This window comes from Cydia amplana, chromosome 8 (genome assembly GCF_948474715.1).
Source record: "Cydia amplana chromosome 8, ilCydAmpl1.1, whole genome shotgun sequence".
NCBI classification, from domain to species: Eukaryota; Metazoa; Arthropoda; class Insecta; order Lepidoptera; family Tortricidae; genus Cydia; species Cydia amplana.
Window position 1 is genome coordinate 14,076,412 of NC_086076.1, and position 24,778 is coordinate 14,101,189.

General features: G+C 38.6%; 1 protein-coding gene across 1 annotated transcript; it reads left to right on the top strand.

Moving 5' to 3' along the window:
* Nucleotides 1-225: 225 nt before the first annotated feature.
* Nucleotides 226-22,136, top strand: LOC134650257 (doublesex- and mab-3-related transcription factor dmd-4). Its single transcript, XM_063505213.1, has 5 exons — nucleotides 226-387; nucleotides 7,743-7,913; nucleotides 20,866-20,963; nucleotides 21,270-21,435; nucleotides 21,855-22,136. The coding sequence occupies exons 1-5, from the start codon at nucleotides 226-228 to the stop codon at nucleotides 22,134-22,136; spliced, it is 879 nt and encodes a 292-aa protein (XP_063361283.1).
* The last annotated feature ends 2,642 nt before the right edge of the window (nucleotides 22,137-24,778 follow it).

Sequence of the window (24,778 nt, forward strand, 5' to 3'; positions counted from 1 at the left end):
AAGAACTATGTATATACCTTCTTAATGATACTGGTATATATCTACATAAATCGGTAGATAGTTAGTTATCTATCAAGTGATATTTTACTTCTTACCTACATCAATAAAGTGGGCTACTTAGAAAACCTACTAATTTTAAAATACCTTCTAAAAAATGGATGGGAAATCTATACCTATAACTTAGGTGCTTAGTGCTTATTATACCTATGATTGGTGAAACCAGGGATGCTAAGCGGCGGACGGGCGAGAGTGCCAAAATGTGCCCGGTGCCGCAACCACGGGCTCATCTCCAGCCTTCGTGGACACAAGAAGGCTTGCCGCTACCGCACCTGCCAATGCCCGAAATGCGGGCTCATAAAGGAGCGGCAGCGTATCATGGCGGCTCAGGTAAAGTACCTACCGCATCGTATCAATATCAAGCCTTAGTGGACACAAGAAGGCTCGTCGCTACAGCACCAGCTGCCAGTGCTCAAAATGCGGGCTCATAAAGGAGCGGCAGCGTATCATGGCGGCTCAGGTAAAGTACCGCAACGGACCAATATCAAGCCTTAGTGGACACAAGAAGGCTCGTCGCTACAGCACTAGCTGCCAGTGCTCAAAATGCGGGCTCATAAAGGAGCGGCAGCGTATCATGGCGGCTCAGGTAAAGTACCGCAACGGACCAATATCAAGCCTTAGTGGACACAAGAAGGCTCGTCGCTACAGCATTAGCTGCCAGTGCTCAAAATGCGGGCTCATAAAGGAGCGGCAGCGTATCATGGCGCCTCAGGTAAAGTACCGCAACGGACCAATATCAAGCCTTAGTGGACACAAGAAGGCTTGCCGCTACCGCACCTGCCAATGCCCGAAATGCGGGCTCATAAAAGAGCGGCAGAGTATCATGGCGGCTCAGGTAAAGTACCGCAACGAACCAATATCAAGCCTTAGTGGACACAAGAAGGCTCGTCGCTCGCTACCGCACCTGCCAGTGCCCCAAATGCGGGCTCATAAAGGAGCGGCAGCGTATCATGGCGGCTCAGGTAAAGTTCCGCAACGGACCAATATCAAGCCTTAGTGGACACAAGAAGGCTTGCCGCTACCGCACCTGCCAGTGCCCGATATGCGGGCTCATACCAACCAGCCATCAGTAATCAGTATCAGGTAATATACCGCAACGGACCAATATCAAGATCAAGCCTTCGTGGACAAAAGAAGGCTCGTCGCTACAGCACCAACTGCCCGAAATGCGGGCTCATAAAGGAGCGGCAGCGTATCATATTGGCGGCTTATGGTAATGTACCTACCGCATCGGCTTAATCAGGGGCGTATTTACCCTAGGGCCAAGGGGGCCATGGCCCGGGGCGGCAGACCGCGGGGGGCGGCGAAGCAGCCTCCTCGCGGCTTTTTCTGGGCGCCTTTTATAATCAAACTTAGCTAAATTTTTTATTATATTTTAATTGACATTTAAATTAATAAACAAACGAACGCTTCAAACCCCACCAATTGCTTAAAATATCTACCAACAAGTACCTAAATTAAGCAACATTTTCGTTCAAGAAGTATTAGTACGGCGCATGTAGGGCGTGATCACCGCCTACTAAAATAAAATGAGCTTAAGGCAACTAAGCTTACTCATAAAAAATAAGGGCCTTAAAGAAGCATTCCCATATGTAGAAATTGCATTGCGCATTTTTCTTTGCACCGCAGTGACTAATTACAGTGCAGAACGATCATTTTCTGCACTCAAAAGAATAAAAAAAATATCTACGTTCCAGGGCCCGGCCACATGTCAGCGGTGCGACGCCGCCGCCGCTGCGCGGCGTCGCCCGCCGCACGCAAAACTTTGCGGTGCCGAGCGGCGTGCGGCGACGCGTGCGATGCCGCGCTGCATAGTAAAATATAAAATTCGACTACCAGTTGTTTGATCAGACATGGATCCCTTCATAGCGATAGCGGTTCGCCAAAAAAACGCTGCAAATGGTGTTAAAGGTATGAAAATCGGTACGATTGATCTTTAGGACATTTGAAACAATTTGACCCGAAACACCAACAAATAAAAAAAAAACGAGAGGATTTATGACGTCATCTTTTTTTGTATAGAATAAAAAAAAATTGTTTAGAAACCTATCGTGTGTGGTATTACACGAAAGGTCTTTCTGAGCCGATTCCAAAAATATATCACATCATTACATTTGAGTATTTTTTTTTTAATTATAATAAAACTAATTTTCAAGACATACCAAGTTTGAGCTTCTCCAGATACAATACCGTTAAAATTGTTTTGTAAAATATACCTCAAATTATACCTAATATCCACAAGTCTAATCCTAATAAAGCAATTTTGAAAATATTTACATTTAGTTTTTTATTTTTTTTATTTTTAAATATCCTCATATTAGGTATAATTTGAGGTATGTTTTACAAAAAAATATTGAATGGTATTGTATCTGGAGAAGCCCAAACTTATTGGTATGTTTTGAAAATTATTTTTATTATAATTAAAAAAAAAAATGACTGAAGTGTAATGATATGATATATTTTTAGAATCGGCTCAGAAAGCCCTTTCGATTAATAGCACACACGATAGGTTTCTAAACATTTTTTTTTAATTCCATACAAAAAATAGTTGACGTCCTTATCTCGTTTTTTTTATTTGTTGGTGCTTCGGGTCAAATTGTTTCAAATGTCCTAAAGATCAATCGTACCGATTTTCATACATTTAACATCATTTGCAGCATTTTACTGAATTTCTCGGTGTACTGCCAGCGCTATCACACGTGTTCTGCTTTTGCTGCTGTTAAGAAGGCGCAGAAATAAAAAAACAATTGAAAAGAAAAAATTGGGTGAACTCATATCTTCGTATAATGAATGAAGATGGAAATCATTTCAAAAGAAAATACGAGGCGTTGAAGATGACTGAAAATAAATTTTATAACTTGGTATTTTCGAATGTCTGTGCCGTGTTTTGAAGAACTATTAAGCAAAATATCACCTCGACAACAGCAAGAGCAGAACACGTGTGAAGGGATTCATGTCTGATCAAACAACTGGTACCTAGTCGAATTTTTATTCTTTACTATGCAGCGCGGCATCGCGCTCGGCGGCACCGTGGCGCCGCCGGGCGGCACCGCTAAATTTTGCGGTGCGGCGGGCGACGCCGCAGAGCGGTTTGCGGCGCCGCTGATGTCGCACCGCTGACATGTGGCCGGGCCCATCAGCGAAGAGCGCCTGAATAGCTTAGCTCTTCTTAATATAGAAGCTGAGCTGACAAACGTTTTAAATTACGACAGCGTCATTGATGATTTCGTCAACCAATTTGTACATAGGAAAACAATGTAAATGCCTATGTGAGTAAATGTTAAATGTTTAGTTTTTTTTTTATTTCACACCCCAAAGGTACTTGTTGCAGGTTTTTTCTTAAATAAAATACTTTATCGTCACTGATGAAGGGGGGCGGCAAATCAAAATGGCCCGGGACGCCAAATTTGTAAATACGCCTCTGGGCTTAATATCAAGCCTTAGTACACACAAAAAGCAGCCAAGTGCGAGTCGGACTCGCCCATGAAGGGTTCCGTATTTAGGCGAATTATGACGTATAAAAAAAAACTACTTACTAGATCTCGTTCAAACCAATTTTCGGTGGAAGTTTACATGGTAATGTACATCATATATTTTTTTTAGTTTTATCATTCTCTTATTTTAGAAGTTACAGGGGGGGGGACACACATTTTACCACTTTGGAAGTGTCTCTCGCGCAAACTATTCAGTTTAGAAAAAAATGATATTAGAAACCTCAATATCATTTTTGAAGACCTATCCATAGATACCCCACACGTATGGGTTTGATGAAAAAAAAATTTTTGAGTTTCAGTTCAAAGTATGGGGAACCCCAAAAATTTATTGTTTTTTTTCTATTTTTGTGTGAAAATCTTAATGCGGTTCACAGAATACATCTACTTACCAAGTTTCAACAGTATAGTTCTTATAGTTTCGGAGAAAAGTGGCTGTGACATACGGACGGACAGACAGACGGACAGACAGACAGACGGACAGACAGACAGACAGACATGACGAATCTATAAGGGTTCCGTTTTTTGCCATTTGGCTACGGAACCCTAAAAAGGCTTGCTGACTTCGCACGAGGCGGGCTCATTAAGGAGCGGCAGCGTATCATGGCGGCTCAGGTAATGTGTTGCATTATAACTGATTCATCTCCATGCCTTCGTGGAAAGCAGTAGGTATGTGCAGGGGCGTATTTTGAAATTTGGTGCCCCGGGCCAATACGTTTCGCCGCCCCAGAAGTCAAGGAAGAAAAACAAAATGCAATCCGCTAGGGGCGGCATATGCCGCCCTATGCCGCCCCTGAGGGTTGGCGCCCCGGGCCATGGCCCGGATTGCCCTAGGGTAAATACGCCCCTGGGTATGTGTCATGCACACGTTAGAAAAAATATTTCCACCTTGGGCGTTAACACTTGAATCCCTCACTATGCTCAGGATTCTCAGGATAACTCGTTATATAAGCGCTAAAACACACAGGGAAGCATACCTAGTTTCCCCCTAGACTTAATTATTCGAAATCATATGTTGAGTTTTTATACAGGGAGTATTTAAATTGGTAGGTAGGTAGGTACGCGTTGCTTACTCTATGTAGGTATCTCTATAAATTAGGGTAATTCCGGGGTAGTTGGCCATAGTTTTTTTAGGACTCGATAAAAAAATAAGTTTACATGTAATTTAATAAATATTCTTCTTCATAAACTTTGATTAATTGACTTTCAGAAATGAAAGAAACAAAAAATATTTCTATTGCGAACAGCTTGAAAAAATGTATCAATTTTTTTTTTGAATTGGCCATCCCTCCCGAGTGATGAATACCATTACAGCAAAGATGGCCATAACATAACTCTTCATTTGAGTATAATTTATTTTTAATTTTTATTCCCCAAGTCCCTTTTCTTCTCAAGACCCCGCTTAGGCCACCTAACACCAGCAAACAGCGCACTCAACGCAATAATGGAGGAGAAGAGGCACGTGATATTTTTTCCCACACCTGCAATAGTTATCTTCCTAAATGAACTCATTTTCCTTTTTTAATCGTTATCATGCATAGGGGGACGTTGTCACTGATATCTGATAACCTTTGGAATATCTATTTCGTGATAGATATATCTTCATCACTGTGTGCCTTCACGGCCATATGGCCATAATACCCCAACTTGAACTGGCCATCTCTCCTTTTCATCCGGGAGAGAAGACCACGCCTAAAATCAAAATAATTTGAGACTCGAGCTTCATTCTTATTTAGGTTAGAACAATACAACAATCTTATACTTTGCACCAAAAGCACCAAAGCATTAACACCATTAGAATAAGACACTAGCATCACTACCATGTAAAATATGAACCCTCTAAGAAATATTTGCACTATTCAAAACAAAGTTAAACTTAAACTATTGTTGATTACAAGGATTTTACGAAATTTTACAAGTTTTTCCCCCAAAATGTTGGCCATATCTCTGCTCCCAAGCATGACGTGAAGCCAGAGCTGGGCACCGTTAATCAAAAAGTTAACTTCGTTAATCGTTAATCCGTTAAATAAAAAGTTAACTTCGTTAAACGTTAAAACGTTACTTTTCAAAAATTTCAAAAGTTTTAACGGAAGTTAAAGTTAATCGTTAATCGTTAACTCTAAATCGTAAATATACGCAATAGGAAATAAAACTAGTAGAAATAATCATAAATTTTGACGCTCGGTCTCGAATAGTAAGTAAGTTGTTATATTTGTCTCGCTTGCACCCGTGTATCTTATATGGCAACTGCTCAGGTGGCCGCGATCGACTCTGTCATACTCTCGTAATAACAAAATTAATACTGCGCACGGGGTAAGCAATATTAGACTCTTAGTCAGTAGTACAAGCGCGCGACGATTCGCGCTATGTAAAGTTGCACTGCATACAAACCTAACGCAAACTAGTCGGAACGTGATCGGCGCGGCGCGGCAGCGCGCGGCCTTGGTGTGGTACACTTAGGTATTAACGATTAACGGACTTATGGAAAGTTAACGGAAGTTAACAAGTCCGTTACAGGTTTTAAAAGTTAACTTAAAAGTTAATCCGTTACTCGAAAACTTAACTTCGTTAATTAACGATTAACGGATTAACGGACTTCTGCCCAGCTATGCGTGAAGCGTACTAAACAAGAACTAGCGACATCTAGCCATCAGAACCATGAAATATTTGGATGGGCAATCTCCCCCTTATGGCCATCTACCCCGGAATTACCCTAAGTCACTAGCTTTATTTAAAGTTTGTAATATTCATAGCATGATTGAATATTGTAAAATAAATAAAATAAATAATCGCAAATGAATTATGAATTCCTTTATTATTTGAATTTGAATTTATCAAATTCTAGCACAAACATTCCCATTCCGTCATATACTTATTTAAATTATTTACGGAAACATTACGTTAAAAGGTATCGATATCCGGTGCAAGAATACGTTCGATAAAAATAACACCCAATTCTGAGGCGTTAATGCGTTTTAATGTAGTGAAATCGAGAACGGCTAATGCGCCGTCAGTTTATTTGAACAAGTGGCACATGTTTACCGGAGGAGACGGGGGTATCGATCAGCCCCATATCGGTTTAACACTTGACTTACAGCCGAATCAACACCGATTAAACATTATGAATACTTAAACATTTGTGTATACTTTAGTGTGTAGAATCTAGGTGAAACACTAGGTACCCTAACCTAACCTGATGTATAGCGGACAGTGCAGGGACCAACACCATTTCAGTCTCGAACGATTTTGACTGGATAGAATCAGTCAAAGCTAACTTCGGAAAGAGTTGACAAACGACAGACTGATGGGGAAGTCCCAGTCCCACCATGCCCGTCAGATCTGCCTAGCAGATGTGTCTTGCGAACATCTCTGTCAATGGATGACGGGAATCGGGAATTCTGATGTGTTAATTACTTAGGTACATTTAACTAAGGCTTACAGTTTGCTACAGTCATACACATACACTAGTTATTTTTCTCACCAAATGGTAATGGCTTTACTAAGAAATGTACCACCTACCTGTTACCAGATAGAATCCAATCAGATTTATACTCTAGCTTGCCCCCGAAACGCGATAGAGAACGCATATGGTATTCCAGAGGCGTCCAGTTATTTGATTAGCGCGGATCGAGTTCTGTTTGCGGCCGACTCGGGCTCCCGGGGGTCACCGCGCAAACATTTATGTTTGTCATTGGTTTTCCGCTAAATTAATTTATCAACGAGCCGGGATTCCGAATTTCATCGGCAGGGATTCATGGTGAAATATTTTGTGCGTAGTAGCCGAGTAGGTAGTAGTTATTTATTTTCTTTCTTACACCAGTCGGATTTCGTACGAGATTCAGAATTACAAAGTGTAAGGTAAACGTACAGGTGCTTGACGCGGTGCCAGTGCCTACACGTCATCTTGAAACTGAAGTCATTGTCAATAGGGGTGACAGCAGGGTGCCATCTATTTGGCATTAGCATGTCGAGCACTAGTAGGTTTACCTTATAAATTCTGAAAGCGTGATGTAGACTATTTTTTCGGACTAGCATAAATAACTGCCAATAGCAAAATGAAAACGATATCATTTTCAGTGTCCCGTATAAAACTTGGTTCACGGAACACTTATTCGGTCTTGCAAATCAGTTATTTTATCTCTCAAATCAATAAGCTAGGATTTAATCTAATCAGATCTCCATTATTTCTGACAGGTAGCCTTAAAAAGGCAGCAGGCCGCGGAAGACAAAATAGCCCTGCACCTGGCTTCTGTTGAAAGCGGGACCTCGCTGGAGGCGCTGCCTCCCGGTCGTATATACGGCATGAGGGTCACCGGGCCGTGTCCGAGCCCCGACCAGCCTGACTCCGCGGCCGATGACCACACGGTAAGGTTCCGTCCCCGTCAGTAGACTCGAGTCCTGGGCGCGTAGCCAACCTGTCAATCGTTAATATTCCGTAGCATATCGTAGTCATCTCTCTCTATCACTCTTCCCCATTAGTCCGACAGGGACAGTTGCGTTTGGTTCGCTACGGAGCATTAACGATTGCACGTTGGCTACGCACCCTGGAGAGCGAAACGTCGCCTAAATTGGGCGACACGGTTTTACGAAATCACTGGGCCCCTATTCGACATGTGCAACTGTCAAATTTCGCGTCATTTGAAATTCAACTGTTGAAGTTCATTTGAAGTTCATCAAGTGCTGAAGTTCATTTGGTACAAACAATAATTTAACAAAAAACAACTTTGTTTTATTATTACTTTAAGGTTTATAATGGTTTGGTTTGGTTGTCACCTAACTGTGGATTGCTAATGTCAAATTTTGACAAGTAATGATTCCAAAGGTAGACTTGGTTCTCTATGACCTTCGGCACCATCTTGGAGTTTTTGACGTGCGAAAGGGTAATTTATAGCAAAGAGTAAAACTTTTTTTTTTTCAGTACGTAAGTTTACATGAATTAATGACATCTTGTGAGCGATAGACCAACGAATGCGCTGTAGGCGATGCGGCGGCGAGTAGTGGAACTTACGTGACAATTTCCATCAATCAAAAAGGGACTACATTGCTGATGGTCGATAAAGGCTATTAATAATTGAATTTTAACAGCAAGAATGCCTTATTGACAAGCGATCTTTTTGTTGAACCCACACCTACACGTCAAATAATGCTTGCTCCACACATTCTCCTATAAACGCTCAAAATTGTAAAAAAATGAAACAATTTACTCATCAAGCCCTCTCTCAACTCAAGCTGCCTATTTCTAAACCACGTTAATAAACCACAAGTTGTACCTTAACACATTTCGTAAACCACATATTCAGAAAAGTCCGTATTTTATTACTAAGTGGAACATGAATAGCTTGTATTACTTTTTTGGCATAAAAATAATCTAAATTAGTCAAAATATTTTGACTAAATATTGCGCTACTGCTACCTACTATATAGGTACCTACTACCTTAGTAACTTGGTAACTTTGTCAGTCACCAACTATTTTGATGCTACCTACAAAGAGCATCAAAATAGTTGGCGACTGACAGGTCAGGCTCCGGTCTTGGTAAGTAATATAGTCAAATACAGTAGGTCATAAGACCTAACATTACTACCAAGACCTAAAAGTACCTATTGTTTAATATGTATCTACTCAGAGATGATTTTTAATTAAAGGAGATTAAATACATATATGTTATTCAACTACAAATAAAAAAAATTGATCTATTTCAGTTTACACATTTTTTTTCGTTTAATTTTAATAAAACATTAAAGTTTTTAAGCATTCAACTTTATTTAATTTTCTTCACTTTATTATTTTCTGATATTTAGGTAGGTATGGTGTTTCAGGTTGGTAACAGGAAATAAGAAAACCACACCTCTCCAAAAACTCTGCTGGTTCATCTGTAAGTTTAAATATGAAACATGATAAAAACACTTAAATTAAAAACTTAATGTCTGGGAGACCGAGTTTTGCTCTGGAAACATATAATAACCCAAAAATGCGCGTTTTCCCAGAGATAAAACCTAGCTAGATCGATTTTGCGCCCCCGTAAACCTCCATATAGCAAATTTCATCTAAATCCGTTTAGAGCCGTTCCCGAGATCCCCGAAATATATTATACATATAAATAAATAAATAAATATACAAGAATTGCTCGTTTAAAGGTATTAAAAACTTATAAATAAATTATTAGCCCTAAATCCTGGTAGTGAGTGTAGTGACCTACCAAGTGCGGTAGGGTGCCCTTCTGCAGGCTGGCCGCTTGCCCCGCTGGATAAGAATGCTGATCCGCATCATCAAAAGCATACAGATATAAAGCGCTTTGACAGCTCCTCATAGAGGCAACGCGCGCTAGGCCGCACGCCATAAATCTAAGCTAAAGTCTTAAATTCGAGATCATGAACATGAAATATTGTTCGCTATAATATTAAAATCATAGGTATTAGACCTATGATTTTACTATTATAGCGAAAAGTTAGCAGGAGACGGCCGTGCCGTGGTCGTGATAGGTACAGCATGCGTGGACCAGACAAGCAAACCCTGAATTATGTCCCTACCTATTTTACTATACCTTTGTTCACCATTATGTTCACCTATGTATATTTACTCTTCTTTCCAAGATAATCATCTTTTTCAAAATGTAACCCGTATAATCGGGCTGTATAATTGCCTCAATTTTTTTTACACAAAGTTGTATGTAATCTTAATTCGATAATTAATGATGTTTTACATATTTATCATATACTATTTTGTAAATTTTTCTTGGATATTACGTTGTTTATTTCGATTGACGTGTTTATTATTTTCGTTACTATGACAGCGTTTTTTTTTCTTTTTTGGCATTTACTACAGTAGCCAGTGTCATGTCGATATAAAAACACTTTAAAAATGGAAAGGTTGAGTCCTCAATACAGTGACATTATAACTCAAACAAGAACCATCCAAAGGGGGGTGGGGGAAATTTCGTTATCTGCCTCTCTATCACTCTTGCATATACGAGCGAAATTTAATGGTGGCAGATAACGAAATTGGTTTCGCGGCAGGCCCTCTTTAAACAAACCGCCTTGATTCATCAATGTTATATTTATTAGGAACAAACGTTGACTGCCGACTGTCCTGTCTTCAGCAGCGGAGTTGAAACAGTCGGCGTGGTCGAAATCGGCCGGGAGAGTATATATATATATATATGTCGGAGCGAGACACCAGAAGGACGTATTGCAGTATTACAGTTCATAGCTTTAAACGCCTGTATAAAATCGATTAGCAATGTTTGGCTACATATTATTTGCTTGTAACGGAATCATAAAGTTGCGTAGAGAGTAACGCCACCATCTATTGGCGTATTGATGAACTAAGATGACAGGTAGAAGGCTTTGGAACGTCAAGAGGGGTATCTTGAGTGAACGTAGGCACGAGCAGGCATTTTTGTCGTTATGTTGGTAGACTGGTCAGGCAGGTTTACCAACTTGAATTGGAGGCGGGAGCGGTTGGCTCCGCCGCTGGAACTGGCTTCTTTCTTCTTGATCGGACCGCGCTAGAGATCGGACGTTAGCCAAGCTCGTGCCTAATTCGCTACGTTCCTGAAGGCTTACACCTGAAGGATTATTCTGAAAGCTTATAGATTCTCACGTTGTTTAACCGTTTAGCTAAGTGTTTTATTCCAAGTGTTATTTTGATTTCTTATGTGCCATTAGAAGCTTACTTTTGTAAAATAAAGATTTGAACGGTTTCATGTGATCTTTTTATTTTGATTCAAATAATTTTGGAATAGTGATTGGTCGTTGTGATTATTTAGTACTAAAATATAGTAGGCACTAGTATGGGTAACGAGTCTGAATGTTTATTTCATGCGTTGGTAGCATACCTACTATTTTGGCTGTGAAGTAATACATCTAGGTACTACCCCCACGTGCCCACCGCCATCGGGACCATCCGTCGCCGACATCAGCAAGTGGGATAGATGCGGAGTTTCATGTATTGCTTACACAGCCACCTGGGAGCGTGGTGTATTTCTGGTGACCTACATTCCATAATCTGGACACGTGGTAAGGTAAGCTCACGTGTCTAACCTTCATTGAAAGGTGAGTGTAATTCATTGTTATTTGGTGAGAATTATTGTGAAATTGTGAATTATTATTGGGGCTATCGAACAGAGTGGTCGTGACGTGACGTCATCTCTGGGATCGTTATGTTTCTTTGTAATTAATTTTTGTAATCCATTTAAATCGAAGCAATCTTGAGTTATTTTGATTTTAAATCCATACTGTTAATTAAAACCAAGTATTAGCTATCACGACGTGATATTATTTTATCGTTCACATATGAATCTACCCTCAATAATTGATTTGAAAATACAATTAATTTTTAAAATCCATTTAAATCTAAGTTTGGTATGAAATCCATATTGTTAATTAAAATCCAATATTGGCTGTCGCGACGTGATATTATTTCATCGCTCACTTGTGAATCAACCCTCAATAATTGATTTGAAAATACAATTAATTTTTAAAATCCATTTAAATCTAAGTGATCTTAAGTTATTTTGATGTGAAATCCATATTGTTAATTAAAATCAAATATTGGCTGTCGCGACGTGATATTATTTCATCGCTCACTTGTGCATCTACCCTCAAAAAATATTTTTTTTCATGAAAATACAATGCACCGTTAGAAATTGATCCTGCTGATTTGCCAATGCAAGGATTATGTAATCTTTACCCTGTAACGTTTAGTAATTAATAAAATTGCGACAAATTATTGCTCGTAATGCCGTGATAGATCACAAATAGTGCATACTATGGAAACATGAGCTACGCATATGAAAATTAATGTTAGTGTCCTGCAGCCAGAGCCGAGCGAACTTGCAGACATCATACCATTACGCCCGTGACACAGAAGCAGCTGTGCAGTATCTTCTGTGCTGGAGATTTGGAAATAAAAGGACAGGTTTCGTTCTAATTGTTTATTAGTGAATTTTATTTTGAGTGTAATGGCGAAGCATAACAGTCGAACGTAACTAATAAGCTGTCACTTTTCGTATTGGCCCATTTTACCGTGCTACTTATTTTTGGAACACGTGTTTGTGTGTTCATAGAATGAAATAAAACGCACTCATTGAAGTTTAAATTTTATTCTGAGATTTTTGAAGTCCCGTATACATTGGAAACATGTTTTTTGTGTCTGCCACCTTGCATTTCATAAACCTTTTGAGTTTAGCCTGCATACATGATAAACCTGATACCGTGTAAATGATGATTTCAGTGGCAGCCGGCTGTGTTGAGCCGCATCGTGTCTCTTGCAGTCTGCCGCAGCAACGGCAACGGCAAGCGGAAAGGATCAGCCTCCGTGCTTGGGTTGGACCTCACCACCACCACCTTTGACTTGGTCGCGTGCATCATACTTTATTAAGCTGGTGAGCAGTTCCCGTTTCGTTGGGATTATTTTTAGATGTCTTACATCTGTTTAGAACTCTTGAGCGAGTTTCGGTTGTAAAAGCTAAAGTAAAAAGCGATTTTCAGTTATTTTGATCAGTAATGTTCAGTTTCAGTTGATCAGTTGACGCTGATAGTACTAATGGTTCTGAGTAACATGGTTTAAAGACCTGTTTTTATTTTCTTTTTTTTGGAATTCACTGTTAACATTGTTTTGCTTTCGACGGACTGAAAGCTTGTACTTTCGAAGGACTGAGAGTACGCCCGATGGACTGGGTACTACTGTTTTGCTTTCGATGGACTGAAGGCACGCCCGATGAACTGGGCAATACTGTTTTGCTTTCGATGGACTGAAAGTATGCCCGATGGACTGGGTATGGGTATTGTTTAGTGACCGCATCAGAAGTGCCGGAGCATGTAAGAGGTGCACGTGGTCTGCTTTTTATGTGCAGAATGCTCTTTGCGAGGAGTAGCACTTACGCGGCTGAGATGGTTACTTCTGACGAGGGTCTGGTATCTGCCGAAGGACTGGCAATGCACCGAAGGACTGGTGTTGTTTTGTTAAAAATGAATTCCCGTTTTGTACTGTGTTCATATGAGTAAAATTTGAACTATCAATTCAGAATGTTATTTATTTTAAGATGTCTTACAAAAATTTTGATCACATATGACCAATTTTTTTTTAATGCCAGATTACTTCCCCGTAAATTGATATTGATGACAATAGTAGTGATACTGTCGAGCAATGAATTAGAGCTGTTGTGATTTGTGTTTTGATGTTTGGGATTGTTCTGTTTTCACATAAATTTGAGAGTATCCGCCAGATGGAGGCGATGATTATTGGAGTGTATCCGTTAGATAGCGGCGATGATTGCCGACGAGTATTTTTATTTAGTCGTTGCTCGATGGACTATTTTTGACTAGAGAATTGAGGATTGTTAAAGTAATTTCGAACAATTATTTTTTCTGGTTTGATTGATAACAAAGTTTGATTTTAATAGTAATTTGAGTGAGACCCAATTTGTTGGTCAGGAATGACCGAGCGATGAGATACTGTGCTGTATGTTTTGTTTCAGTATCAAATGCATACACCCACACACGAGGACGTGTGTAACGCAGGACGGCCGTGTCGGAGCGAGACACCAGAAGGACGTATTGCAGTATTACAGTTCATAGCTTTAAACGCCTGTATAAAATCGATTAGCAATGTTTGGCTACATATTATTTGCTTGTAACGGAATCATAAAGTTGCGTAGAGAGTAACGCCACCATCTATTGGCGTATTGATGAACTAAGATGACAGGTAGAAGGCTTTGGAACGTCAAGAGGGGTATCTTGAGTGAACGTAGGCACGAGCAGGCATTTTTGTCGTTATGTTGGTAGACTGGTCAGGCAGGTTTACCAACTTGAATTGGAGGCGGGAGCGGTTGGCTCCGCCGCTGGAACTGGCTTCTTTCTTCTTGATCGGACCGCGCTAGAGATCGGACGTTAGCCAAGCTCGTGCCTAATTCGCTACGTTCCTGAAGGCTTACACCTGAAGGATTATTCTGAAAGCTTATAGATTCTCACGTTGTTTAACCGTTTAGCTAAGTGTTTTATTCCAAGTGTTATTTTGATTTCTTATGTGCCATTAGAAGCTTACTTTTGTAAAATAAAGATTTGAACGGTTTCATGTGATCTTTTTATTTTGATTCAAATAATTTTGGAATAGTGATTGGTCGTTGTGATTATTTAGTACTAAAATATAGTAGGCACTAGTATGGGTAACGAGTCTGAATGTTTATTTCATGCGTTGGTAGCATACCTACTATTTTGGCTGTGAAGTAATACATCTAGGTACTACCCCCACGTGCCCACCGCCATCGGGACCATCCGTCGCCGACATATATATATATATTATACTACTCTTTGCTGCCCACTTCTAGCGCTGACGGTACACCGCGAAAATCAGTAAAATGCTGCAAATGGTGTTAAAGGTCTGAAAATCGGTACGTTTGATCTTTAGGACATTTGAAACAATTTGACCCGAAGCGCCAACAAATAAAAAAAAACGAGAGGAGTTATGACGTCATGTTTTTTTGTATGAAATAAAAAAAAAATGTTTAGAAACCTATCGTGTATGGTATTAAACGAAAGGGCTTTCTGAGCCAATGCTAAAAATATATCACATAGTTACATTTCAGTCATTTTGTTTAAATTATAATAAAAATAGTTTTCAAAACATACCAAGTTTGGGCTTCTCCAGATACAATACCATAATTTTTTTTTTTGTAAAATATACCTCAAATTATCCCTAATATCCTCATATCTAACCCTAATAAAGCAATTTTGAAATTATTTACATTTAGGTTTTTTTTTTTATTTTTCAATTTTACAAAGTGTAATAATAGCCCTGCCGAATTACTCAATACGAGTAATAATGTCATTCGGGTAAAATAAGAGTATTGAAACTTGCTTTTTCTACTCCCGTACTTTTATTTGTCATTTAAAGGGTCGTGCACACACCTTTAAACCCCTAACTTATAGTTATCAACACAAGTCTTTAGTCTATTCCCCAAAAAAATATTTGTGCATACACGCAGTATCTTTTTGGCACTTTTACGATACTTCGTGTAATCACCATTTAAAAAATATTGTATGGAATACATTGTTTCCAACCTAATTTTAATTGTCATTTCTGACAGATGAGTAAACCATAGACATGTTTTGGTTAATGGTACGATTATTTTCATCTTTATAGGGCTGTATCTCCTAAACCGTGCGTCGTAGCACAAAAATAATCAAATTTTCGTTCCCCTTTGAAACCCCTAAGTAAGATTTAAAAACACAAAAAAAGAAAAAAAAAAGAAAAAAAAAGAAAAAGACGAAGAAAAATATTTATAGGGCTGTATCTCCTAAACCGTGCGTCGTAGCGCAAAAATAATGAAATTTTCGTTCCCCTTAAGAAACCCACGCACTGAACAACCTATCACATTAGGACATGAAACAATCATCATCATCCATTTTTATTATTATTTCATTGCATTTCAAAGTAAGTGCTTGGTCGTAGAAAAAGTATTGTATGCAACGTTGTTTAACCGAGTCAAAAAATACTAGTGGCGTCTTTATTAACAATTTTCGGTTGTTGTTTGTTGTTATTGTTACTCACGCCACTCGCCTTTTTTGACCTCTCTTAAACAAAAGTTGCATAAAATACTATTACATGTTCCTTTGGTAATATCTAAGCTTTAAGTAAGAAAAAGTTCAGATGAGTGGGGGGTGGAGAACTCGGGAAAGGGGGGACGTTAAAGGTGAGTTTTTTCGGTTAATTCTTTCTTAATTATTACATAGACAATTTTTACTACGACTTATAGACTCCGAGATATAAGCGACTTTCTGAAAAAAACCGTTATATATTAATTTTTTGAGAGATTCATAGATCACACTATGTAAAATTGAAAAATAAAAAAAAACCTAAATGTATATAATTTCAAAATTGCTTTATTAGGGTTAGATATGAGGATATTAGGTATAAGATTAGAGGTATATTTTACAAAAAAAATTTTACCGTATTGTATCTGGAGAATCCCAAACTTAATTGGTATGTTTTGAAAATTATTTATATTATAATTAAAAAAAAATACTGAAATGTAATGATGTGATATATGTTTGGAATCGGCTCAGAAAGCCCTTTCGTTTAATACCAAACACGATAGGTTTTTAAACAATATTTTTTTATTCCTTACAAAAAAAGATGACGTCATAACTCCTCTCGTTTTTTTTTTATTTGTTGGTGCTTCGGGTCAAATTGTTTCAAATGTTCTAAAGATCAATCGTACCGATTTTCATACCTTTAACATCATTTGCAGCATTTTACTGAATTTCTCGGTGTACCGCCAGCGCTATATAGGTATACTTGGTCAACCAGATCTTGACAGTAGAAAAAGTCGGCAATTTTGAAAAATGTAGGCGCGAAGGGATATCGTCCCATGGAAGATTTCAATTTCGTGCCTTTTTTTACTGACAAGATTTGGTTGACCAGCTATATACATATTATACTACTCTTTGCCTACGCCTTTGCTTTAAACTTTTTTTAACAAGTTTTCACAGACAATTAATAATTTGACATAGACACATCAAGGCGGTTTGTTTACAAAGGGGCCTATCGGGAAGTGCGAAAATCGAAACTCAGCTATTTGCCTCTTTATCGCTCGAATATGCAAGAGTGATAGAGAGGTTAGATAACAATATTTCTAATTTCTGACTGTATTTTTCTTTAAATATTTTCAAATATAATTAAGTTGCGTTGTTTTATCACAAAGTTAAAAAGACTTAAAAGACCACTGTCTGTATCATCACCATCAGATCAACTCGATGGTAACCATAAAAATATTGTATTGTCACCCATATTACATATTATGTACTTATGTAAATTTTCAGCTTCATTGAACACCCGAGAAGTGGGTCAAATCTAGACACGCGGTAGCGTGTCCAGCCAAGTTCAAAGAAAAAGGAACTGGCGACGCAGCAACCGTGTGTAATATTACACGAACCATTTCGAGCTACTTTTGACCCCTTCACAACTTGAAACCTACTTAACCTACACACATGAAATTTGGCACATGTATTCAAGTCCCTTAGCTTGTTCAAAATACACTATTTCATAAACATAGCTCAAACAGTTATTGATAAATTAACGTTTAAAAACCGGCATTTTTGTGACTGACTGACATATAGATCAAAAACCTAACCCACTTCCAGGTGACCTAGAAACTTAAAATTTGGCATCAAGGTAGACTATTAGGTGTATATAGAAGGAAAAATGTGAAAATTGGAAATGATTGATATTTTGATGGAAAAAAAATAATTAATACTTATAGACCAAAAACCTAACCCACTTCTAGATGACTTAGAAACTTGATATTTGGCATCAAGGTAGAATATTAGGTGCATATAGAGGGAAAAATCTGAAAACTGGAAATTATTGATATATCGATGGAAAAAAACATACTTATAGACCAAAAACCTAACCCACTTCTAGATTACTTAGAAACTTGATATTTGGAATGAAAGTAGACTATAAGGCGTATACACTTTTTGAAAATTAACCGCGCGTTAGCGAGGGTCTCCTTTTCAGCTTAGGCAAACTGCTTTCATGATGAATACTATAGTAATTTCTGTACAAAAAGTAATGATATCCCAACAAAAACATAAATGTGAAATGAGAGCCAAGTTCAATATTGAGAATATGTGTCGTTGTTGACTCGCCGACAAAAGAATTGAGATCTATATGGGTGCCAAGTTCTGTGCTGTGTAGAAAATCCTGAAATTATAAAGGATTTGTCTTGGCTAGTTTTTACGTATAGGCATATAGGTAATATATATTTTTCTGTTAGTTTTTCAAAAACTTGGTTTGTTGTTAAAAACTAGCCAAGACAAATGCTTTATAATTTCAGGATTTTCTACACAGCACAGAACTTGGCACCCATATAGATCTCAATTCTTTTGTCGGCGAGTCAACAACGACACGTATTCTCAATATTGAACTTGGCTCTCATTTCACATTTATGTTTTTGTTGGGATTTAATTTGCATGATTTGATTGGAACCACATTGGAACAGACAGACAACCAACGGGACAGATAAAACTAAGTAAAAGCTTGAAAAAATGTGGCTTTTTCAATTTCTATTGCAACTTCAGATGAAAACGGGGTCTCTATTGTTTCCCAAATAGTTTTAAGCCATAATGTATTGTTTGCTCGAATTTTCGTTAGTCATAATTCATTTAGTTCAGAAACGCGTCACTTTTCAGGATTGCCATAAAACAAATCTAACCTAACCTAACCTATCTATAGGATAACCTAACTAAAATCTTGAAATATTAACGGTTTCAGTTTTATGAGTAATGATAATATGACAAACAATACATTATGACTTAAAACTTTATGGGAAACAACGGGACCCCATGAAAACGTCCTTATTGAAGCATAAGGACCCTTAATTTATGGAAAGCCACATATAACAACCAATTCGAGGCTACTAGGTGGCAAAATACGACTCAATACGAGTAGGTAGGTCAAATACACGAGAGTTTTAAAATAAGGATTTATATTTGGCCAAATATTCTTGTGACAAAGTTATTCTTCCTCGCGTTATCTCGATTTTGCCACGGATCATGAGAACCTATTGTTCTCTTGACAATTAATCCCAAGGATTGACGTAGGCACTAGTTTTTCCGAAAGCAACTGCCATCTGACCTTCCAACCCAGAGGGTAAACTAGGCCTTATTGGGATCTGTTAGGCTGTTAAAGTTTAAAGTTACCTACTCGTAAGTCTCGTAACACAACATATAAGTTTCACATAACAAAATTACTTACATATATATATTATGTACCTAAACATATTACTTTTCTAAAAAAAGGACTGAAATCTAGTGCTGCGAAGAAACGGTATTTTTGTTCGGCTTTTTTGTTGCTATTTTGGCATATGGATACATGGTAGAAGAAGTAAGTATGGAATCCTCCTCCGTTTTGCGTGGTCCGACGCACCTGGCCGGGTTTTCGCGATTTTCCGTCAATGTCTGTCAATACCTTATTTCTTACGAACACCTAAAATAATAAGTTTAAAATTAATCTCAATGTCTCCAGTTTGCTGTTCATTCAAACTGACAAAATCCAAATTTCTAAGGCAATATACGACCGCTGTCTTATATAAGCCATTAAAATTCATCATGAATAACCCCACGTTGCGTTGTTATAAATTTAATTAAATAAATAATTATTTTATTTAATTTATAACAACTAATTAGGCATAGCGTCCAATTTAGAATATGACACAGGCACTAGTTCTTACGAATTTTACCTTAATTTATTAATCAAAGGACCTGAGGTAAAAGTGAGAAGAGGTTAATAAGCAGATGCACCAGCTAGTCGCCGACGCTCCGCTTCCCCCGGGATTAGCCCTTAAGCCTGCACCTAACAGACTGGCTCATAGGGGGCTATGAGCTTGCTGTTGCGTCAATTTTCATTTTTAGAAAAAAAAACTAGTCTACTAACTACTAACAACACAATAAATGCTTATTTTGCCGCATTCTTCACTATCTCTCCCTATTTCACTGCCATCTAACCCAGAGGACAAAAATATAGCTTATTGTGGCTACTGGCTACTCCGTCTTCCTCATGACTCATGATATTTTACTTCACCATAAAGTAATTGGTGTAATATCAAATGATATTTTTCACACAAGTTACAAGAAGTTCATTGCTAAGAGCCGGGGTTAGGACCCACGACGATTGGTTTAAAATTTAAACTTTATATATAATTTGTTACCTAGTAATTATACTAAACCTGTTTTCTTTTTGACATTTAGTGGTATATGTATTGCTGTATGTTTATTGTCAAGTTTTTTTTAATTCTGGACAATTGTCATATATTCGTTTTCATGATAGATCTACACCAACGCAACTGCATGTCATGTTCTTGCGGTTTATTTTTATAACGCCAAGATCAAAATTTGACTGTTAACTCCATCTTGCGTCGAGTAGAGGAATCAAAAAACTATAGAAAATAGAAATGCAGTTTACTCTATGCCATAGAATCCCCTTTTAAATGTCATAAATCCAAACATGGCGGCCATACCAATAGACAATCAAGTCTAGCGATGAAATGATTTGTTTACATGAGATTCACTGACAGATAATGATCTTTACCTATTCGACAACCCACGATAGTTCAGATTCAAATGAACTTCAACATGCGACGTCAAAATTGGCATGTCGAATAAGGCCCCTGGTCGCCAAGCAAAAGAGCCGTTAGTTTCCTCGCTTAAGGTATTAAATATTGCGATTCAGATCCCCATTTGCTTCGATATTTACTTAGGTTAATGTCGTCAATCATCGTATAGGTACACTTAATTTACCTGATGTATTGTCCGTAGCCTATCCACATCGACAGCGAGACGAGCGATTCTCTCCCGGACTGCTGCGCTGCTTCTCCGGACTCCGGTGGCAATACTGCAACCTCTCCGAGGCCACGGTACTATTATGACCTTCTCCTTCCATTCTCAAGACGCAAAGTTCCGGTTTTTTTTCCAATGCTCCCGTAATAATTATTTATCCGATTCTCAATATTAATCACTACATAGTATAAAACAAAGTCGCTTCCCGCTGTATGTCTGTCCCTATGTATGCTTAGATCTTGAAAACTACGCAACGGATGTTGATGCGGTTTTTCTTAATAGATAGAGTGTTTCAAGAGGCAGGTTTATGTATAATTTGTTAACCCGTGCAAAGCCGGGGCGGGTCGCTAGTTTAAGATTAAAAACTAGTATATTTTATCCAGTGTCAGTGGCAGCGAAGAAGCCGAAGCAGAGGCGTCCGTGAGCACAGCAGGTCTCGAGATGCTGAGCAAGTTGTTCCCGGGCAAAAAGCGCTCCGTGTTAGAGCTGGTGCTGCGTCGGTGCAACCACGACTTGTTACGTGCGGTTGAGCATTGCAATGTGCAGCATGTAAGTACTTTGGTACATACACATTATACAATTTATATTTTAGGTTTCATGATGTTTTCCAATACCTTATTGTTAGGCGAGGTCTTCAAATATTTTTAGTTGGAAAATGGACCCGCTCTTTCTAATAACTTTCGTCATATAACCAGCCACGGCGTATCGTAATAGGAGTGGTAAGCGGTCAAGCAAATCTTGACAGTAAAAAAAGGCGCAAAATTCAAATTTTCTATGGGACGATATCCCGTCGCGCCTACATTTTTCAAATTTGCCCCCTTTGTCTACTGACAAGATCTGCTTGACCAGCTATATTTGGTTAATACCCAACATAACTTTCATTCTGCGAAAATTAAGTCGATACACTTGTGTCATTGACATTCACGAATTATGATATTTGTCGTAAGCTTACAACCGTTTAATTTCAGGCCCAAACCGACAAAACAGTACTGGCAAGCGCCGGTGCAAGCACCAGCTACGATTCCGTATCGAGCTCCGAAGAGCGCTGGTCAGCATTCCGCCCGGTCGGGCCGCGGCCATTGTTGCAACAACTACCCGCGTTAGTCATGGGTCGGGTGTGCGGTTCAGATTGGTTGGTACCCCTGCCTGCGTTACCGGCACTGTCTGGACCCCTGCTACTGCCATTCCAGCATCAACCTCCGGTTTGCAACCCCTGCGCGCCCGACTGTAGGCAATGTAATCGACATTAAGTTGTACAGAAGTTAGTCTGCATATGGACAACCAATTGAGTTTAAAGCTGCTTGGCTTTCCGCCCGATCAGGCCGCGGCTATTGCTGTAAGCTACCCGCTTTAGTCATGGGCCTGTGGTTCCGAGTGGTTGGTACCCCTGCCTGCGTTGCGGCGCTGTCTGGACCCTTGCTGCTGCTATTTCGGCATGAGCCATCGGTTTGCAACTTCTGCGCGCCTGACTATAGGAAATGTAATCTACATTAAATTTGTACAAGTAATTAAATTAAATTTTAATTTCATTTATTAAGATAAGATTATTATTAGGAGGTTAAGGTTATGTACTTTATGTATATGTATTAAGGCTTATTGATTATTTTTAATGCCAAAGAAAATTGCCAAATATTAGTTAATTACTTACTGTAATTAAGGACCTAGGTACTATAGGAATATGATGTTGTTTTACAGTTAAGCACTAATCTGTATCTTAACTTAAGAATTTATAAATTGTATGCAATTTATTACAGCTTAATTAAATGCATTCGATGTTATCTGTATTGTTTTTATTAAGTTAAACCCTAACTACCTACTTCTATAAATACATAATATGGTAGAACAGCCATAGGTATGTTCAGCCCAGTTCTTTAGGCGGTAAAATAGAAAAATGTGGTCCTTAGAGAGGGTTACTTAAACGTACCTACCTACCATAAACGCTAACCCACACTACAGTCGGACTAAGTTAACTCTGCATGGCATTTGCAATGACAAAATATGGCGATGTCATTGTCAAATTTCTATGAAAATATGGCGTTTATAATGACACTCACTTTGTTTTGTTCAAGTCTGTGAAAACTTACACAAACCGTCGGTGAGACTTATTAGATGTTGTCGTCGGTTATTAGTGAGCCAACGGCATTCTACGGACTTCACCTATCTTCGTATGTGTAAATAATATTTACAGAAATAAACCGAAAATACAGTTAGACCAAATCGCATTACGTTAAATACATTTGCAGTGCAAACAGCTAATAAATACAAGTTAGTAGTGCAAACGAAATCCCCTCTCGCCGGCGGCGGACAGTAACAAATCCGTGACAATAATCGAAATGAAGACAGATCCCCTTACCTACAGCTCCCTGACACTAAGAAAACTTGTCACCAGTTTAGGTGTGGACTTCGATCAACACGGGCTTCCGACTCCGACACATCGGGTGTGGGTTGTGTGTAAATTAATAATGTGAGTCTAAAGCTTTTTTTTGGAATTCACGGGCCTATAAATCCCGGTTTTTTGATAGGCTTGCGTGGGGATATAGATCCAACACGTAGAGGCCATTTGGAGAGCTTTAATGTCATGTAGAACGCCTGCTGGAACCCGTTCACAGGTGCAACAATAGACACCCATGAACCGGTCTCAGCAGGCATTGGGATTATTGTTGAAAATCTGAACCAGTACCTATACCGGTCTATGGATTGATGTTTGGGTGGGCAATGACACTAAAGCTTATTGATTATTATTAAGTACCTACAGTAAGTTATATTCGGGTAAATCCAAATACCTATACCGCATTTTTTTAAATTTAATTCAGGCAACAATAAGGCCCTATTACAAATACCATTGTCGGGTAATTCCGAAAATGTACTCTTATATGATGGAATTATGGGTCATTTTTTAATTAGCCGACATTGTGTAGTACCTACTACTATCTGGAATTAACCGAATACACCTTTTGCCTATTGCCTATTGAGTAGGTAGGTAAATTTAACATTCTAACTTGAAGCCGTCTTAAAGAATCTCATTATGACCAGCGACCATGTTTGTTACCCTATTATGTCATCACTCTTCACACACTGAAAATTTTCGTCTAAGGATAGGTGGGGTATTTAGGACAGGAAGATATTACGCAGATTCCCGAACGCTGCCTATTCGATTGGAGTCTTTGTTATACGTGGGCCATACTAAAAGTTTCTGAATTCTGATATACCTACTTATGAGACGACTTATTTTTTCTAAGTGGCCAGTCCAAGAATTTTCAGTATGCCCTAAGTATAATTTTACTGCCTCGATTTTCGGCATTACTATGACATTAAAAGATCATAATTAATCTAATCTTCCGTGGCTAATTCAATAACACAGTTTTAAGTTTTAATATATTTAATGTTAAATTTTTTCTTTTATTGTAACATTTAAATACTGTTAACATTTTATGAGCCTGAGCTTGAAATAATAATAATATAATAATTTGAGCCGATATACGTCCCACTGCTGGGCACAGGCCTCCTCTCATGCACGAGAGGGTTCTGGCTGTAGTCCCCACGCTAGCCCAATGCGGATTGGGGACTTCACATACACCTTTGAATTTCTTCGCAGATGTATGCAGGTTTCCTCACGATGTTTTCCTTCACCGAAAAGCTAGTGGTAAATATCAAATGATATTTCGTACATAAGTTCCGAAAAACTCATTGGTACGAGCCAGGATTTGAACCCGCGACCTCCGGATTGGAAGCGGTGGTGGCCCAGTGGATATGACGCCCGAGCTTGAAATAAACGTTAATTTAATTTTAATAAAGATAATTAAGTACCTATACTTACATAACTTATAGTCGGTGCAAACATAAAAAAAAGCGGCCAAGTGCGAGTCGGACTCGCCCATGAAGGGTTCCGTAT

Coding starts and splice junctions, on each gene's coding strand:
- LOC134650257 (XM_063505213.1), top strand. CDS start 226: ATGCTAAGCGGCGGACGGGCGAGAGTGCCAAAATGTGCCCGGTGCCGC. Junction 388..7,742: donor AGCGTATCATGGCGGCTCAG/GTAAAGTACCTA, acceptor TATTTCTGACAG/GTAGCCTTAAAAAGGCAGCA. Junction 7,914..20,865: donor CCGCGGCCGATGACCACACG/GTAAGGTTCCGT, acceptor TATTGTCCGTAG/CCTATCCACATCGACAGCGA.